Source organism: Ceratocystis lukuohia, assembly GCF_044167205.1.
Source record: "Ceratocystis lukuohia strain C4212 chromosome Unknown Supercontig1_pilon, whole genome shotgun sequence".
In the NCBI taxonomy this organism is placed as follows: domain Eukaryota; kingdom Fungi; phylum Ascomycota; class Sordariomycetes; order Microascales; family Ceratocystidaceae; genus Ceratocystis; species Ceratocystis lukuohia.
Genome location: NW_027263520.1, coordinates 2,674,632 through 2,690,594, shown reverse-complemented (window position 1 = coordinate 2,690,594; position 15,963 = coordinate 2,674,632). Strand labels below are relative to the sequence as shown.

The following is a 15,963-nucleotide window of genomic DNA, read 5'->3' as shown; positions in this document are numbered from 1 at the left end:
ACCTCGTGGCTCCTCCGGCTCTTTCTTTCTTTAGATTTTCTCTCTTCAAACTGTCTACGCCTTAATGACCACTCCCTCTCCCTTATTCATTTGCGCCCCTCCATCACTCACTGCTACTTCCCTTCCCCTCTCTGCCTTTAATGTCAAAGGGTGTTTACCTAACTTTCCCTTGGATTTGCTTTATTTCCTAATGCTGCTGGTGTTTTCTTTCTTGCACTTTCATTTCTGCTGTTTCTGTTTGTTTTTTTTTGGCAACCCGTCTATTGCGATGTTAAGCGTTCTTTTTTTTCCCCTTTTTTTTGGAAGTCTTTTGGTTATTTGTCGTCCCATGGTTATTCTCTTTTCTTATTCCCTTCTTGTTTGTTTCTTATTCCATATTTTGTTTCGTCTCTATCACATTGTCCTTTTTTTTTTTTCCCTTGTAGATATATATCCCTTACTCTTATTTTTTTTTTTCAATTCAACTCGATACTACCGTAGTCTTGAGCTAAAATCACCAAAACTTCACCTTCCGTGTAATATTTTAACCCATCTGGTACGCGTATTCTTATGTGGACAAACTGAAGATATGTGGCTTCATTATAAAAAAAGGGCGTTGACGAGAAGAATAAAGTTCATCTATAAATAAAAACAACAAAAAAGAAACACAGGAAATGTGTGGATGGCAAATGACAAAAAGCCTCACACTCCTGTGCACACTCCTAAACCCCTCTTGTATGGTGCTATTTCATCTCATACACGTATATATATATAAAACAACGGGAAGATATCACCTTTACCCCTCCCCCCCCCCCCCCCTGGATGACTGTTTCGTCTCGTTTCCCTTTTCTCTCCGAATCATCTATCCTACAGGTCAGTCTCTGCCGCCATCTACGCATCGTCACTATCATCGCCAAAAAGTTCGCCTTCGTCGTCATCGGCAATGCCATAGTCTGGCGCCCCACGAGAAAAGCTGTCTCGCGTGGTAAATCTCGGCGCATTGAGGCCATCGCTGCTCGACCCGCCACTAATCTGCTGGTATGCCGATGTGGCTGAGCGCCAGAGACTCTGCACAGTCATTGGCAGTGTAGCCAGGACAGCGACAGTAGCTGAGATGGCCATGACCGGATAGCGCACCCAAGGGGCGCCCAAGCCGTACTCGTCATCATCGTCATCGTAGGCCATCTCGCCAAGACGGATTTGACCAAACTTGCGGTGCCAGTTCCGCTGGACCCAGGCACCCGCAGCCACAGCGAGACCGATTGGAATGATGATGGCGAAAAATAGGACAACACCAGATGTACTCCGAACCTTCTTAAATTCCTCCTCGTGGCCGGGGCAGGCGATGGGAGTGTTGACCTTGTCATACTCTTCGCCACCCACACATGTAGTGAGCGGGATGCGGCGGTAGCCTGAGGGCTTGTAGAATGCAACGGCGTCGGGGTTTGCGTTGCAGTAGTCCTTAGCTGACTGCGGCTCGCGGCCTGGAACCAGAGAACATTGGCCGTGTTTGTCCATTTCGAAGTTGTAGTCACATTCAAAATCGCGACGAGTGCACTTGCAGTCAAGAGACTCTAATGTGCGACGTGCTTGTTGGTCGTTAAAGCACTTGCGGCCGGGCTTCTTGCGCAAGTACTGCGAGACATGGCCGAAAAGACAGTCGTTATTGAGCATAGGGTGTCTAGGACGCCACACATCGTAGTCGTCATCCGTGCAGGCACCGTGAATGGCAAGGCCAGAGAAGTCGGCGCGCGTACTAGCTACTTGGTCCTCGCTGTTCATAGTCCAGATCAAGAAGCTGCGTGAGGTTCCGCTACGGAGCGTGGTGATATCAGTAACCACTGCCTCCTCTTCCTGGAACTTATGCTCAGTCCAAGTTGCACCCTCATCATTCGAGTACAAAAGGGTATTAGTCTTGATCTTGTCATCCATCTGGATCAGCACAAGCAGCGAGCCTTGGTCGCCAAACTCGTGTGTCCAGATGCCCTTGCGCACCTGTCTCCACGAAATACCGCCGTCGGAAGACATGTAGGTATCAGCCTTATCAATACCTTCAAGATATGAGCCGACATTTCCAATGCCAAAGAGAATACCAGGGGCTGTAGGAACCGAGAAGCCGCGTCTCTTGTCGGCACGCTCAGTGTAGTGATGCAGATGCAGGGCGCATTTTTCAGTACCAGTGTTCGCATTGCATCCAAAACTCTTGCCGTCTACGTCCTTGGCAGGGGGGGCCATGTACATCCACTCGGCACCATCGTTGTGTGTAATCTTGGTGCGTACCTTCTTTTCCTCTTTTGGCTTGTTAGGATTGGCTACGATGTTGGCAATGGCAAGACCCTCGACGCTGGGGATCTTTTCGTAGTCGACAAAGAAGTTCATGTTGCAGTTGACATCGGCAAGACTTAGGACGTATGAAGTGCCGTTGGAGTTGCTCTTTATAATGTTACCACGTTCATGTCCCTCATCAATGCCAGTAGCCACAAACAAGTTGACGGCATGGGTACTGCTGTCCAAGACAGTGTATTCATTGCTATGCTCAGGGTTGAAATTGAAGGGGAAGTGAGCCTGAGCGTAGTTCTCACCGTCAATGCTAGCAAAGGCCAACAGATGACCTAATGTCCTAGGAACCTCGGCGGCGACAACAATGAATTCAGACATGGTGGCAAACTGTCTCACAATAATTTCGGCGCCATTCTTGTCCGTCAGCTTGGGGTACTGTATGTCTTCACTAAAGAAGTCGTTGCTGACAGCTAGGCGCAACGGGCTATCTTTCTCAGATTCCCGAGATAAGCATACAATCTGCTTTTGGTTGCGGTACTTGTAGGCGGAGTGGCCGGTAAATTCGCAGCGTTGGACCTGGCGGCCAATCGTCTTCCAGTGGTCGCCACGGTCAACTGATAAGAATGCCTCATTCATGCAGTTACCGCTGACTTCCTCGCAAACCTCGCCAATGAAGATGATCCAGTCCTTTTTGTCAGGGTGGAACGAGAAAGGCTTGCCAGAAATAGGAGGATGGGGCAGATCAAATTCGTGCCAGTTCAGACCACGGTCAATAGTGTAAATAACTTTATTGACCGTGTCCGTAAATGAATGGGCCGAAGCTGTCATGAACACAGCATCTTTAAACACGGAGTGCGGGAAGATCCCGTGGACCATATAGTCCTTCAAAATCCGCGTCCACGTTTTGCCCTGATCGGTGGTGAACCAAACCTTATCCTCGACGATAATATCGCCATTGTCGTACCCATAAGGGCGAACGATGACTGTTTCATCGTCTTGACTGCTTGACTCGCCACGCTCAAGATAGAGCTTTTCAAAGTACTTGAGCTGAGTGTCGAACACAAATCTATCATTATTGATCGGTCCGCTATCGTTGCCCTTGTCGTCCTTATTGTCGTCGTCGCTAGGGATAGTGATATCGGTTGAGTCTTTGCACTTGCGGTCAACAAGGTCATCCTTTTGAGAGCCCTCGGGCCGTTTGCACTGGTTCCCGGGAATCAGACGCCAACCTGAAGAACCCTTGAATGCCGCATCAGGCTGTTGATCCTTGCACACGCCGTCTGGGGCAATAATCTGGCCAGCCATTACGCACTTGCCATCCTCGCGCACAAAGTTATAATCACACTCAAAATCAGCATCAGTGCAGTCGCAAGCTTCAGTTGATGGAGAAGTAATCGAAAATGGCTTTCGGACGAAACAGTCGGCATCCTTCTTACGGCGACGGTAGGTTTGCTTGGCTCCCATTATGCAAGTAGGCTTGCCATCCTTATCAGGACGGGCGTGCCAGTCTTCCATGTCATTTTCATCACAAGTACGGTCAAGTAGACTTTCAAAATCGATGCTAATGACGTGGTACTTGCTGTGGGCATCAGAATGTCCCTTCAAGATGAACTTGAGCGTAGACGAATCTCTGGCGCCAAAAAGAGTCTGAGGTTCCATCTTGATATCGTTGGGAAGCTTGACCTGTTTCCAAGTCTCCCCATAGTTGAGCGAGTAGGAAAACTCGCTAACATCCTCAGCATTGGAGTCACCAACAGCAACCAAAACAGAGCCTTGGTCACCAAATGCCCACATGTGCGGGCCGGAAAGGGCCTTATTCCAAGTAGCGCCCGCGTCTGCTGAAGCGAAGAGATCCGAGTCCTTGATGTCCGACAAGTAAGTGCCAATGTTGCCGTTAGCAAGGAATACACCAAGAGCAGAATTGGAGAACTCTGGGGCATTCTTGTTGCTGTCGGTGATCAGGTGAAGGTTGATTTTTTCATTTCCATTCATAAGCTTTTCGAAGGTACGGCCATCATCAAATGAGATGCTGGTTATGAGGTTCTTTGAGACATCAATCTCCTTTTCTGCCTCCTCCCAGTTCTCAACGGTGTTAATGACATAGACACCCTCAATGGAGCCAACTTTAGTAAAGTCAACATGGCCACGAATGTTACGGTTGGTATGTTCGCTATTTTCGGTAAAATAGGTACCGTTAGAGTTGCTAGTGAACAGAACACCCATAGGATTGGAGGGTCGAGTGGTCATTATATCCACCTGAATGCTGTAGTTGGTACTCTCCAGAATGGTGTATGCTTCCTGATTCACGCGGTGGTTGTGACTGGTGGGGAACATGGCACGGTGCCAGTTGACGCTGTCGTCGCTGACATAAAGACCCATTTCGTCTGTCCCAACAGAAGCAGTGGCAGCAAGGATAAACTTCTTAATCATGGCCAAGTTCACAACACCAACGACATCCTTCCCATCGTGTAGTTTAATCTCGGTCTCTTCGATGGTAGTGTCGCCATGGGTCTCGAAGAAGTTATCCGAATAGAACAGGCGCTGGTCCTCCTTGAAGGGGGAGAAGAAGTCACGAACGACGCACATGACGCGTTTTGCGTCTAGCTCATCGCTGCCAGTAGTAAATTCGGGGGTAGACTTCGCCCACCAGCAGCCAGAGTTATCGGCGCGCAGCGGCGCGGCAATATCCTTGAAACTATTGGTGGTGTACATGGCGATATCATCGCAGAAGATGCTTTCACACTTCATTCCGTCGAAGATGATGCGGTCGGGGTCGCTAGCATGGAAATGCAGAATGCCAGGTCTCATGCCGCTAGTCGTAGCTCCACTGTCAAACTTGGACCAAGTCTGGCCCTTATCAAAAGTCTGCCAATGCTCGCGTTCTCCAGAAATGATGAAGGCACGATCTTTATGGAACTTGTGCATGATGAGCATGAAGGCTATTCCATCGGGCACATCAGTGAGCTGGGACCAAGTATCACCCCCATCGTTTGATTTATAAATATTTTTCGCTTCGACATCGTGGAACAAGAGAGTATTGGAGCCTTCAAAGTAGTTGATGTTTTCAGGTGGCGCAGAGAAGGTGCTTGTATGAACAGTAGGTGAGTCGCTTTTGGCGGCTGCAAAGCCGGGCAGCACAGCGCTGGCCGCTAGCAATTGCGACACAATGGCCCAGGCCAGGCTGGATTGGCCAAGCCTCATTATTGGATGGGAGGAGAAGAGCAATTTCGGAGTATGAGGCAGTTGTTGACGAGGCAAGATTCGGGAGGGTGGAGAAGGTTGGTCGAAAGCACAGAGTAAAGCTAGGCTTAGCTAGACAAGGCTTATCAAGATAGCGGATGAGAATCAGGGTAAACGTGGCGAGTTTGATAACGACTTTTAGAGAGAAAGAAAAAAACAGGCGCACGGAAAAAAAAAATGAGCAAGAAACAAATAGAGAGAAGAGAAAAAGAAGGAGAGTCGGGCAAGCTTCAGCGTGTCAGAGAAGAAGCCGTGTTGTTAGCTTGTCGATTATCTGTATCAGTATAGCAAGCAAAGTGTGGGATTCGTGGTTTTTTCGCTTGTAGGCCCGTGAAGGAACAAACGAGTGGGCTTCCTGGCTTCTAATAGGATGATGAATTGTAGACAAGAAAAAAAAGAGACAATGATGAAAATACAAAGAAAAGACAGAGAAGATTAATATGAAAACGAGGCAGATTGGCTTAAGAAGCAAAATGAAGAGATTTTTTCTCGGTGTTCTCTTTGCAGCAATAGCCCTCAAACCGATTATTCACAGAAACAAGAAGAAGAAAAAGAAGGCACAAGCCCAGTCATATATGCGGCCAGTCCTTGTATATCAGGCAAGTGCTTTCTTTGCTAGAGCTGCTTTCCTTGAACGTTCCACTTATTTATTGTTCTTTTTTACACCAACTTTTACTAATATGTTATTTATTTTAATACTTTTATACTCTGGCTTCTTTTTTTGCTTCCATTTAATTGTCTTCTATTCGTCCGGCCAATGAAACTCGATTGGCGTCAGTGCTTCTTCTCCAGAAGCAACGCACTTTCCCTTTTTAGCTCTGTTCGTTTTCTCGGGTTTTTTTATTATCGACAAATGCCCTTGCTTATCCACTGCCCACTCCCCATGCTATTCATAACCACCCAGCTTCCACGAAGAACAGATGCAAAGGCCAGACGGACAAACTAGCAGGCATAGCATCGTATGGATGTGCAATTACCATAGCAAGTCTCAAGTTCTCCCTGAGTGTGTTTCAAATTCACCCGTTAAAATCAAGCTAACCCCTCTAAAAATAGAGCGGCCCGCCTTGCACAATAGCTATAACAAGTACAATAACCGCATCTATACAACATGGCAAGAGGCGCTGCAGGCTATAAGTATACTGCCTACGGTGGCTTTCTCTTTCTACATTTGGTGGAGCTCCTACTTGATCTTCTTCGGCACTCGAACCACAGCCAGGGTCCTTGTTATCAATAAACCTAGTTAGCTATTCTTTACTTGGCCCTTCCTAAAAATAGCAAGCAGGGCCAGCCCAACTGAGAACCGCAAGAATCCCCCCCGCCAGCTAGAGGAAATATCCTACAGCCCTAATTTATGTGGTTTGGTTCAGCAGATAATACTTGCTCCTTACCACGTACTCTATCTTTTGCATAGATGCAGAAGAGCAGAGCAGATACTGGCCTAATCTATGCCCCTAAAGTCTATGCCAAATGGCGAGCAAAATGAGACCAGCCCAGTCTAATGGCCAGGCTGTTTCCCCATAAGCTATGTTGAACCTGAACTAAGCCACAGCCGCCGCCACATCACCATTACTTCTCTCCGCATGTTCACATGTCAAAAGATTTATCACAAATATGGGGAAAACAGGAGTATTGTGTACAATGAAGTGTGGGCATGGATACCAGACATGCAAATTTCAAATCAACGCAAGCTAGCTACATAAACGCAGTCCTTAGACAAGATATCAAAAAGACCACCTCGTATGCAATAGTAGCAAAATAATAAAGCTAATGGTACCCATACGCCATCACGAGTTTGCAAAAAAAAAAAAAAAATACCTGGCAAGCACAACTTGCTTCTACGCTTGAGGGAATCCACCACCCTCTATGGCTCAACTGCATGCCCCCATCCTCTCTGTTTCCTAAAAGCTCCACTGCTCGCTGGGCTGGTTGCGATTGGCCATCCGCGGCTTGGGTTTCGGCTTGGCCTCCTCGGGCTCCTCGTCACCGCCACCAAATAGCCAGTCACGATTGGTTCCCTTGGGGCCACCCATGCCGTCTCCAGCAATATGGATGCCACCACTATCACCTGTCTGGGCACCAAGATTCTTTCGGGATCCCATACCATCGCCGGCAATACGAATGCTTTCCTTGCCTTTCGGAGCCGGGGAAACATCCGCGGCCTCCCAATTCGCTTCCATACTCTCATACACCTTCTTGCGATCAGAGGGCACCGCACGCTTGGCTTGCGGCGTGTTCTCACCAGGAAGATCCGTCATCTTGTAGTTAGTCTGGAAGTCCTTTTGGCGATGGGCCATGTCAGCACCATATACTTGGCGGGGGCCAGGAGTAGGTGCGGAACCATCCTCTCTATAAACGTGATTCTCATACAAGCCCTGAGTCTCATTTGAAATAGCGCCACGAGGACGGGGGTTGCGGCGTAGAATAGCCGGGCCATCATCCTCAATATCGAAGTGCTTTTCAGTCTCACGACGGGGCTTAGGCTGTGCCTTTCCATGCGCAACAGGCGTTTCAGGGAGATCACTAGGGTCATTTTCCCAGTGACGGGCATCCCGCGAGCGGCTACCACGGCTAGGGACAACCTTTTGCGGGGTGTTAAAGTCGTCAAAATCAAAGTGGTTGTACTTGGAAGGGTCTGGCTTCACGTGGATCTGAGGACGGCCGGTCTCTGCACGAGGGGGGCTAGGAGGAAGTTCCTCCTCACTGAACACGCGGTTAGCGGCAACGCTTCTAGAGGCCCCGGCCTTTGCCAAACGACGTCTGCTTGGCGAGTTGGATCTATCGAGTTCGTTGTCAGAATCGTCTTCGGTGCCAACAATCTGGTGAAGAGAACGCTGCTGTGGCCGGCCGCCGGCATAGGGCGAGGCAACAGCAGGCATAGCCTCGCTCTCAATTTCCTCACGGGCACGGAACAGGGACAGCGTCGAGTTATCACGCCCACGTTGCTGGCGCGGAGCTGGCTCATCGGAAGCATAGGAAGGCGCAGCCTTGCCCGAGCTCTTGACGCAGTTGTTGATCAGACGAAGCTGGTCAGTGTAGGTAGAGATGGGCCAATTGCGGCCGGACTTGCCAATAATATCAAGATCCTTGAGCAGAGCGCCCTGGTCCCAGTTCTGGCGGATCTGCGTGATGCGGCCTTGGGCATCGTAGTGGACAAAATGGGTCTATGGAGAAGAAAAAGTATTAAGAGATTAGTGGTTTGTATTTTCGCGTGTGTATAGTCTCTTTTGGCATTGGCCATAGGTTATAAGGAAATGCCACGGAGCATCAGTAGTTTCCTACAGCATAGGGTCGGGATGCTTACAATGGGCAGAGAAACAGTGTGGTCGGCTAGGAAGTTATCATCTAGGCCTGGAGTGTAGGGGCCACCACTGGTAACAAATTCGAGCGTGGTCTCTAGCTGCACAACGCTGGCACTGCGGCCATTAACCTCATCGAGCACGGACTCGGCCTTCTTCTTGATTTGCTTGCTGACAGTGTTGAGGTGCTTGATAATGTTTTCGGCACCTGAGATAGTTGTGGTGGTAGTGATGTAGTGCAGCGAGGCCTCAGGGGCCAGCAGCGATGAATTGGGTGCAGCCAAGAACTGCTTGTACGTAGACATTGTATTGTGTTGCTGGCGGATGGATTAATGGACTGGATAGACCGTGATAGCTCTGTATCAATGGATGCTTGACGATTTACGAAATGGGGGTGGTAGAAGGAAATGATATGGCGATAGGATGAGAATAGAGGTAAGGCTTTCGCGTTTCAAATAAGTTAGCATCAAATAACTTTGTTGTTGATGTGGCACGAATGAACAAACAGTAGGATAGTAGTAGTAATGGTGCCAGGTCAATGTGGGGGAGGAGGAGGAGCTATGCATAAGGGGCAGTGTGACTACTGAGTTGAAAATGCATAGAAGGGGAGGGACAAGCTAACGGGGCCAACAGAAGGTGGCTAGTCCCCCCAACCCCCTATAATCAACAAAGCTACCCCGTCCCCCCAACGGATGGGCACCTACTTTACTCTCTGTGTTTGCTGTCTGTATTATCTACACACCTCTCACATGAGACCCTCATGTTTTTTGGTGTACTATGTACATTCCCTACAGATATTCTAGGCAACTTGTTCTTTTTCTTACCCTTTGCATTTCTACGAACGTAGCCCGTTTTGGCTTTTTTTTTTCGCCCTTTGTTTACTGAGTCCCTTGTTTGTTTGCAAGTGGTTTCTTTTGGTTGCTAGAGTAGCGTTTACTTCGTGAAGGAACCTCTCATAAAGCTCTGTATCTTGTATAGGTAACCGTTCCATAATGGGTATAGCTAGATTTGAGAGCGGGGCGTTGTCCACTACTATCAAATAGGGTTATGACCCTATAGCCGATAGAGATACCTGGAAAAAAAACTTTGGCAATAGTCGGCTGTTCTTGTATGACAACAGCAAATATTTTGCTCCGTGTCAGGAATAAATCGCCCCGTGCTTTGGCTAGTAGTCGGCGTGACATAGTACTAAAACCTAGTAAATTAAGTAAGTGAAATTGGCGGCTCAAACTATGGGCAAGGCTGCGTACAAACGGTATTCATTAATTAGGAGGATGGAAAAATCCACGAGCCAATATTATTGTTGTAACGGATTACCTGTGTTGCATATACTACGCGTGCATGATACGCCTGTGTAATGCGCAGGTACACACAACCAACCACCCTCCTGATTCTCCCACTGTAAAGCTCTGCTTCTGTTGGGGGCTTCTAGAACCAGTGCATAGTGTGGATTCGGAAGCTTAGATCACTCTGTTTCACGAGTTCACACGAGTCCATGAACATGGACTTATAGATGAAGCCCCAAGCTTGCGCATGCTGCGCAATGCATCGATTTATAAGGAGGTGATCTTATAGTTATGGTGGGGATTTGAAATTGCAGTCTGGAAGTGACAACGAAGACGCAAATGACAAAGACTTTGAGGAATTATGATAAATCAAGTGCGTATCCTAGTATTGAGTCCAATTTCGGAAGGGCAAGAGGCCAGCCAAGTACACTAAATGGGGAACTATGAGGGGATTGCTGCAAGTTAGCTACAGATGCTGATGTAAACATAAATTGCCAAGCAAAGTAAGTGAGCCCTACAGTATGATTGAATGAAGAAAGACCTTGAGGGATCGAGAATTGGCTTGAAATTAAAATAGAACTAGTGGAACTAGATCGGCAGTAGAGCTCTGTCTTTTGTAAGAAACACTCGCCTCACGTCATCGCGGCTCTAAAATAAGACTTTGCACCTTCCTGATCTAGACCACATCGGCTCATGTAACTCGACTAAAATCTCTAAAAGGAAACTGCCCTGGGAGAGCAAGGCTGGGAATCTGCCTTGTTTCATCGCCGGCAAAGCTTGCCATGGTGAACAAGGCTAATATTAATATGGCTGCCAAGTTACATGCTGCTCAATGTAGGCTCACTAACTGCCCGTTGCTGGTTATACCAGAGGTCTACGTTATGGGGAGAGGTGGTTCATTTCACTTTATTTAGACACGCAGTTGGCGATTGACGTCCACATGTTGCCTGTTATCGTCTTGTCTGATACTTCCATAGTGGCTAAAACAAAGCGCGACATTGCCGCCTTCACTTCTAGAAAGACATCGATATCGCTGCTTTGCTGTTAGTTAAGTTGAAATCCCCGAACTCCAGGATAGGCTGGACTGCACCTGTTATCATCATTTATTCATGGCGCGCCTCTAACTATATGCACAGCACAGCGCAATGCCATCATTAGAACGGACGGCAATTGCGCTTGAGACCAAGTTGGTATCTGCAGAAAATCTATCACCTAGCCATAAGTTTGAGGTCAACTTGCATGACGCTCTCACACCCGATCCTGGCACTAAGGGCATGTTCCGTAGAATCTCGCGCTTGTTCCCATACACGCCGGGGCCTGTCAAAGATTCTTAACCCAAAAAATCTCAACGGTTTTCTTGCGCTTGGGGGCCTGATAGGACCTGGGAAAACTCTGCACACGAACCGAAAGGTAGGACTTGACCTTGAAGAATCCCACATTTCGGTAGAGATATCGTTTGATAAGGCTGTTGCGCCTGGGACTTCCGAGAGGGTCTCATGGACACTCTTCGCTAGTGTCTAAAGTGAAAGTGAGCTCTACTGGTCAAAGTTCCATTGCCGACAGGAGTGGCTAAAAGCCCAAATTGCTTTCCGCCTAACCAATATATGTTACCGATCATGTAAATATCAGATTTGTGGGAAAGAGCTATATTGTGACAACACACTACCCGACAAAAAAGCCAAGTAGATTCCAGAGTCTATGTGGATTGTGTACCATGACAAGATTCTGATTTTGTTGACCTGGACTGCTGTTAAATCCCCTGCCCTTGATTTCTATGAGACTTTCGACCTGCTGACCTCAAGATTGAATGGGTTGAAGGTGTTGCAGTTCCAGTTGCTAGCATATGAGATATACCCAAATGCCACCTATCCGAATCTAATAAGTTATCAAACTTGTCGGTTTGCTTCATCGTGTAGTTGTTCTTGGGTATTCCGTATTAAAGGCATATTAAAGTTGTGGTCTCCGCCTGGATGCAGCTAGGCTGGTAACCTGCGCCTAGCTGATTTAAAAGTCTGCACGACTCTAACGCTGATCTCAATCTTTGGTATCATAGACCCGCTGCGCCCTAGTGTTAATGATGCTATTCTGGATTGTTAAAGAGCTGGAGTGAAAGTAATAATAGTTACTGGCGGCAACGCTATAACTGCCCGTGCCATTGCCGGGGAATGCGGAATTTTCGCCCCGAGGGTAGCGGAGTTGCCATGGAAGGCCCTGAATTTCGCAAGTTGGATGAGCAAAAGCTTAGAGGGATCGCTCTAAAGATTCAAGTTCTCGCTTGCTCAAGTCCTGAGGACAAGAGAATCCTGGTCAAGATACCGAAGAAACTTGGTGAGACTGTTGTGGTCACGGGTAACGGGACAAATGATGCTCCTGCTCTCAAGACAGCCGATATTGTATTTTTAAAGAGATCTGAAGGGACTTTGACTGCAAAGGGGGCTTCTGGAATTGCTTGGATAGATGGAAACTTTGCATAAGCTAAGAAACACCTGCTATTTCCATAGACAAAACTAACTTTTTTGCGTAGGTCAATTGCAAAGGGAATGATATGGGGTCGAGCCATCAATGGCTTTGTCAAAAAGACCCTTCGAGTGAGCTTTGTCGGCGTCTTTTAGGTGGACATAACCGCTGCTTTGTTAACACCATTTCCTGTTTCTAGTTTCAACTTACCGTCAATGTTACAGCCGTAGTATTGGCTTTTGTATCTGCTGTTACAAGCTCGCTAGGAGTCTGTGATTAACGCTGTCTAGTCTCTCCGGGGTAATCCTATCATGGCCACTTTTTGCTGCCTTGGCTATAGATACTCCTACTCTCATTGTCCTTGGCCGATTGCCCAAACGGAAATCTGATTCTCTCATTACGCTCCGTGCGGTTAAGATGATCACGGGTTAGGCTATCTGTCAACTTGTGATAGCCTGTATGCTCCATTTTGATGGTAGTAAGCTTCTGGACTATGACTCTCGCAGCAACAATGACCAGACGCGCTTCAAGACACCCGTGTTTAATACTTAAGCGTGGCTGTAGCTCTTCAATGAGGCCAATAACTGTGGATTGAATTTTCAGCCCAGCATATTCGAGGGCATGTCCAAGAACTGCTTTTTTCTCGGCATGAGCAGCGTCATGATTGGTAGCCAGGTTTTAACCACCGTCAAGGGCGACAAGGCATCCAAGAACACTGCTCTGAATGGCAAGGAATTGGGATTATCTGCCGGTTTCGGCGCCATGTCTCTTCCTATGGGTGTCGCTATTCAGCTGTTCCTAGGGTGGTTCCTCACAGTGATCCACGCCCCCTACGTGGATGACGGTTTGGCGAGCTGTCGCCCGTTATTCTTTTGAGTAGTTAGACTATATCCATTTGTTACCTATTCTCCGCTACAATTTGAACTTTTCTGTAGAGTATGGAGGGTAGTTGAACTGTGCATAGTGTGATGTGATGTGAAGGCTATCGAGAGCCTAGCTGGGTTGTACAAGAATGACCCGTTTTTCGGTTATATCTAGGTAACTAACAAATTCCTTTGATATTATTGGTCAAATGTTGAGTGAGACCCACCCTAATGAGATATCACGTGACCTAGGAGCCTCCGCAAATGGGCTTTTGCTCTTCGGTCCTAGAACGATCAAGAATCGGAAGCGCAAAAGTTGTCTATAGAAGCCTTGTCTTGTTAGGATTTGACATACTCCGTTATCAACGCCCACCCTTCTCTCTTTATTTTCCTTTTTTATACGTGATTACTTACAGCAAATAATCGTTAAGATGGTGAGTTTTCCCTATCCCCAAAATGTGTTTTCTGAATTTAGGTTGCAGACGCGATGTTGAGGAAAACAGCGGACTGCGATTTTTGCTAACGTGCTGCAATAATTAGTCTATGGTCAACGCTCTCTACACGCAAGTCTTCCCCGATACCCCCCAATTGATTACCTCGGTCCCCGGTTGAAGTGTAATTGGTAGTCTGGTAATCCAATGCGCCTGGCAAATTCATTATCCTCTTCTCGGCTACAGCGGGACATTAAGGCTGGGCTATTGGGGATATAGGTTTCAGCATTGCTTCGATGACCTAGCCCAAGAGTTGAATAGCAGTATTAGAGTATATTCGTACTGTGTTTTTACGAATTTTCTCCCGGCATCGGTTTCGACACATTGCCTTAGAATAAGGGCCGAACAAAGACACCATACACAAACACATTCACACGATAGACGACATGCGACACTCGGGATACACAAGATGGATATGGAACAGATGAACTAACATAACTGTTCTATAGTTCTCTGTTCAGCAAGAACTACCTCATGCTGACCACCGTCTTCGGTGCTGGTTTCGCCTTTGAAATGTAAGCTGCATCAAACCTGCGGAGGAGTGATAAAGAGGCCCAGTCTCAATACTTTGAAAGGTCTTTGTGTCAAGAGCTGAGAAACAACACTCTGGCTGCTGACGGACCTTAAAAAGTCTCGCCTTATGACTTACCGATGAGTACGGACGGGTGCCTAGTCAGAGTAACACTAACCGGGACAATCTAGTGGCTTCAACCGCACCATGGACAACGTATGGGACAACATGAACAGAGGCGTAAGTAGGCGACTCTACACAGGAGATGCTATATGTGTGCTAACCAATGTTCCATGCAGCGCCAATGGAAGGACATCCGCCACAAGTTCGTTGAGGGTGGCGATGAGGAGGAGTAAACATTTTGCGTTTTTGCGTCGATCGATCGATTTTCTTTATCTGTACCATATGTCGGAAGCGAAAAAAAAGCTAAATTTCCACCTCGTTACAGAAGCCAGCAGATTTACACAACCAGCTGGGTAGGATTTGTCCATGTATATGTGCATATATGTGTGTGCGCTGTCGGGAGGGGTATTTGTTTGGAGGGGGATGAATGGAAGCTACATCTACACAAAAAGGCATGGTGTTGTTGGTATTGATAGTGCTTCTTCTGGCGTTATTGTGTGGTGTAATGTTGAATGTATAGTGTGTAGTGCAGTGCAAGCCATGTTGTACTTGTGTATATATATATATTGCATATGATAGTAGTAGGGTACAGCAAGTAGTAGGTAGGAGATTGGTGCATTTTGGCGTAGCCTGGCCTGCATTCCCCTCAAGAAACAGCGTCGATTATTCTCTTTCCTTTATCCAGCATTTTCTCTTTTGTTTTTCTCGCAAAGACCCTTTGCCATAGAGCCAACTGAAGAGGCAAAACACAAAAAAACGAAGTCCACTTCTCTACTTTGTGCCCACCCACCAATAAAAGAGGGGGAAGTCGCCAACTCCGAGTTGTCCTCTTCAGCCTTTCTATCAGCCTTGTGCACATCGCCGCTGGCTGCACTGGATTTCCTTGGGGTGAGTCTCTCAGATTAGGGATGAAAGTTTTGCCTCTTGATTGATAATCGTGACTAGTCTGTACTTGTTCTAATCATCTTTTGTCACATTAGTTTGTTTCAATTGGTGCAGTGGCTTGTCATTGAAAACTTGCGGTCAGATCACCAAGCGTGATCTTTTTGAGCGTTAGTTTTTGTTGCCGCTTTTTACATCTTCTTTTCTTTCTCGCCTTACCTTTATCTTCTTTTCTTAGCTACCCCGCCATCTTCATTTCAACAAGGGTTATTGATTTTCCCTCTGTATTAACCCCCGCCCATCACCCACTACCATCAGAAATCATCATAAACAAGTTCGAGCGACGACAGCAACGCAAGCAAGAACAGCAAAACAGTAACGAGTATAACGAAACAAATAAACAAACTAAGCGATACCCCGCTGAACTCTTAGTCTGCTGAGCCAAAACCCGATAAACCCTATTTTTCATTCGCGACACTATCGTCATCCGCTACTCTTCCATTTATCAACACTCGTATCTCTCTTTTATCTCTCAACCCTCCTTCGGACCCGGCT

The 15,963-nt window shown here is 47.2% G+C and overlaps 3 protein-coding genes across 3 annotated transcripts; 1 reads left to right on the top strand and 2 right to left on the bottom strand.

Annotated features, from left to right (window-relative positions):
• Positions 1–870: 870 nt before the first annotated feature.
• HOO65_010679 (Vacuolar protein sorting/targeting protein 10) lies at positions 871–5,460 on the bottom strand (the record flags this gene model as incomplete). Its single annotated transcript, XM_070999775.1, has 1 exon — positions 871–5,460. The coding sequence occupies one exon, from the start codon at positions 5,458–5,460 to the stop codon at positions 871–873; it is 4,590 nt and encodes a 1,529-aa protein (XP_070862501.1).
• Positions 5,461–7,397: 1,937 nt separating this feature from the next.
• HOO65_010678 (uncharacterized protein) lies at positions 7,398–9,100 on the bottom strand (the record flags this gene model as incomplete). Its single annotated transcript, XM_071005699.1, has 2 exons — positions 7,398–8,660; positions 8,801–9,100. The coding sequence occupies 2 exons, from the start codon at positions 9,098–9,100 to the stop codon at positions 7,398–7,400; spliced, it is 1,563 nt and encodes a 520-aa protein (XP_070862500.1).
• A 3,182-nt stretch (positions 9,101–12,282) lies between these two features.
• HOO65_010677 (Calcium-transporting ATPase 2) lies at positions 12,283–14,759 on the top strand (the record flags this gene model as incomplete). Its single annotated transcript, XM_071005479.1, has 5 exons — positions 12,283–12,474; positions 13,142–13,401; positions 14,342–14,407; positions 14,595–14,643; positions 14,703–14,759. The coding sequence occupies 5 exons, from the start codon at positions 12,283–12,285 to the stop codon at positions 14,757–14,759; spliced, it is 624 nt and encodes a 207-aa protein (XP_070862499.1).
• Between the last annotated feature and the right edge of the window lie 1,204 nt (positions 14,760–15,963).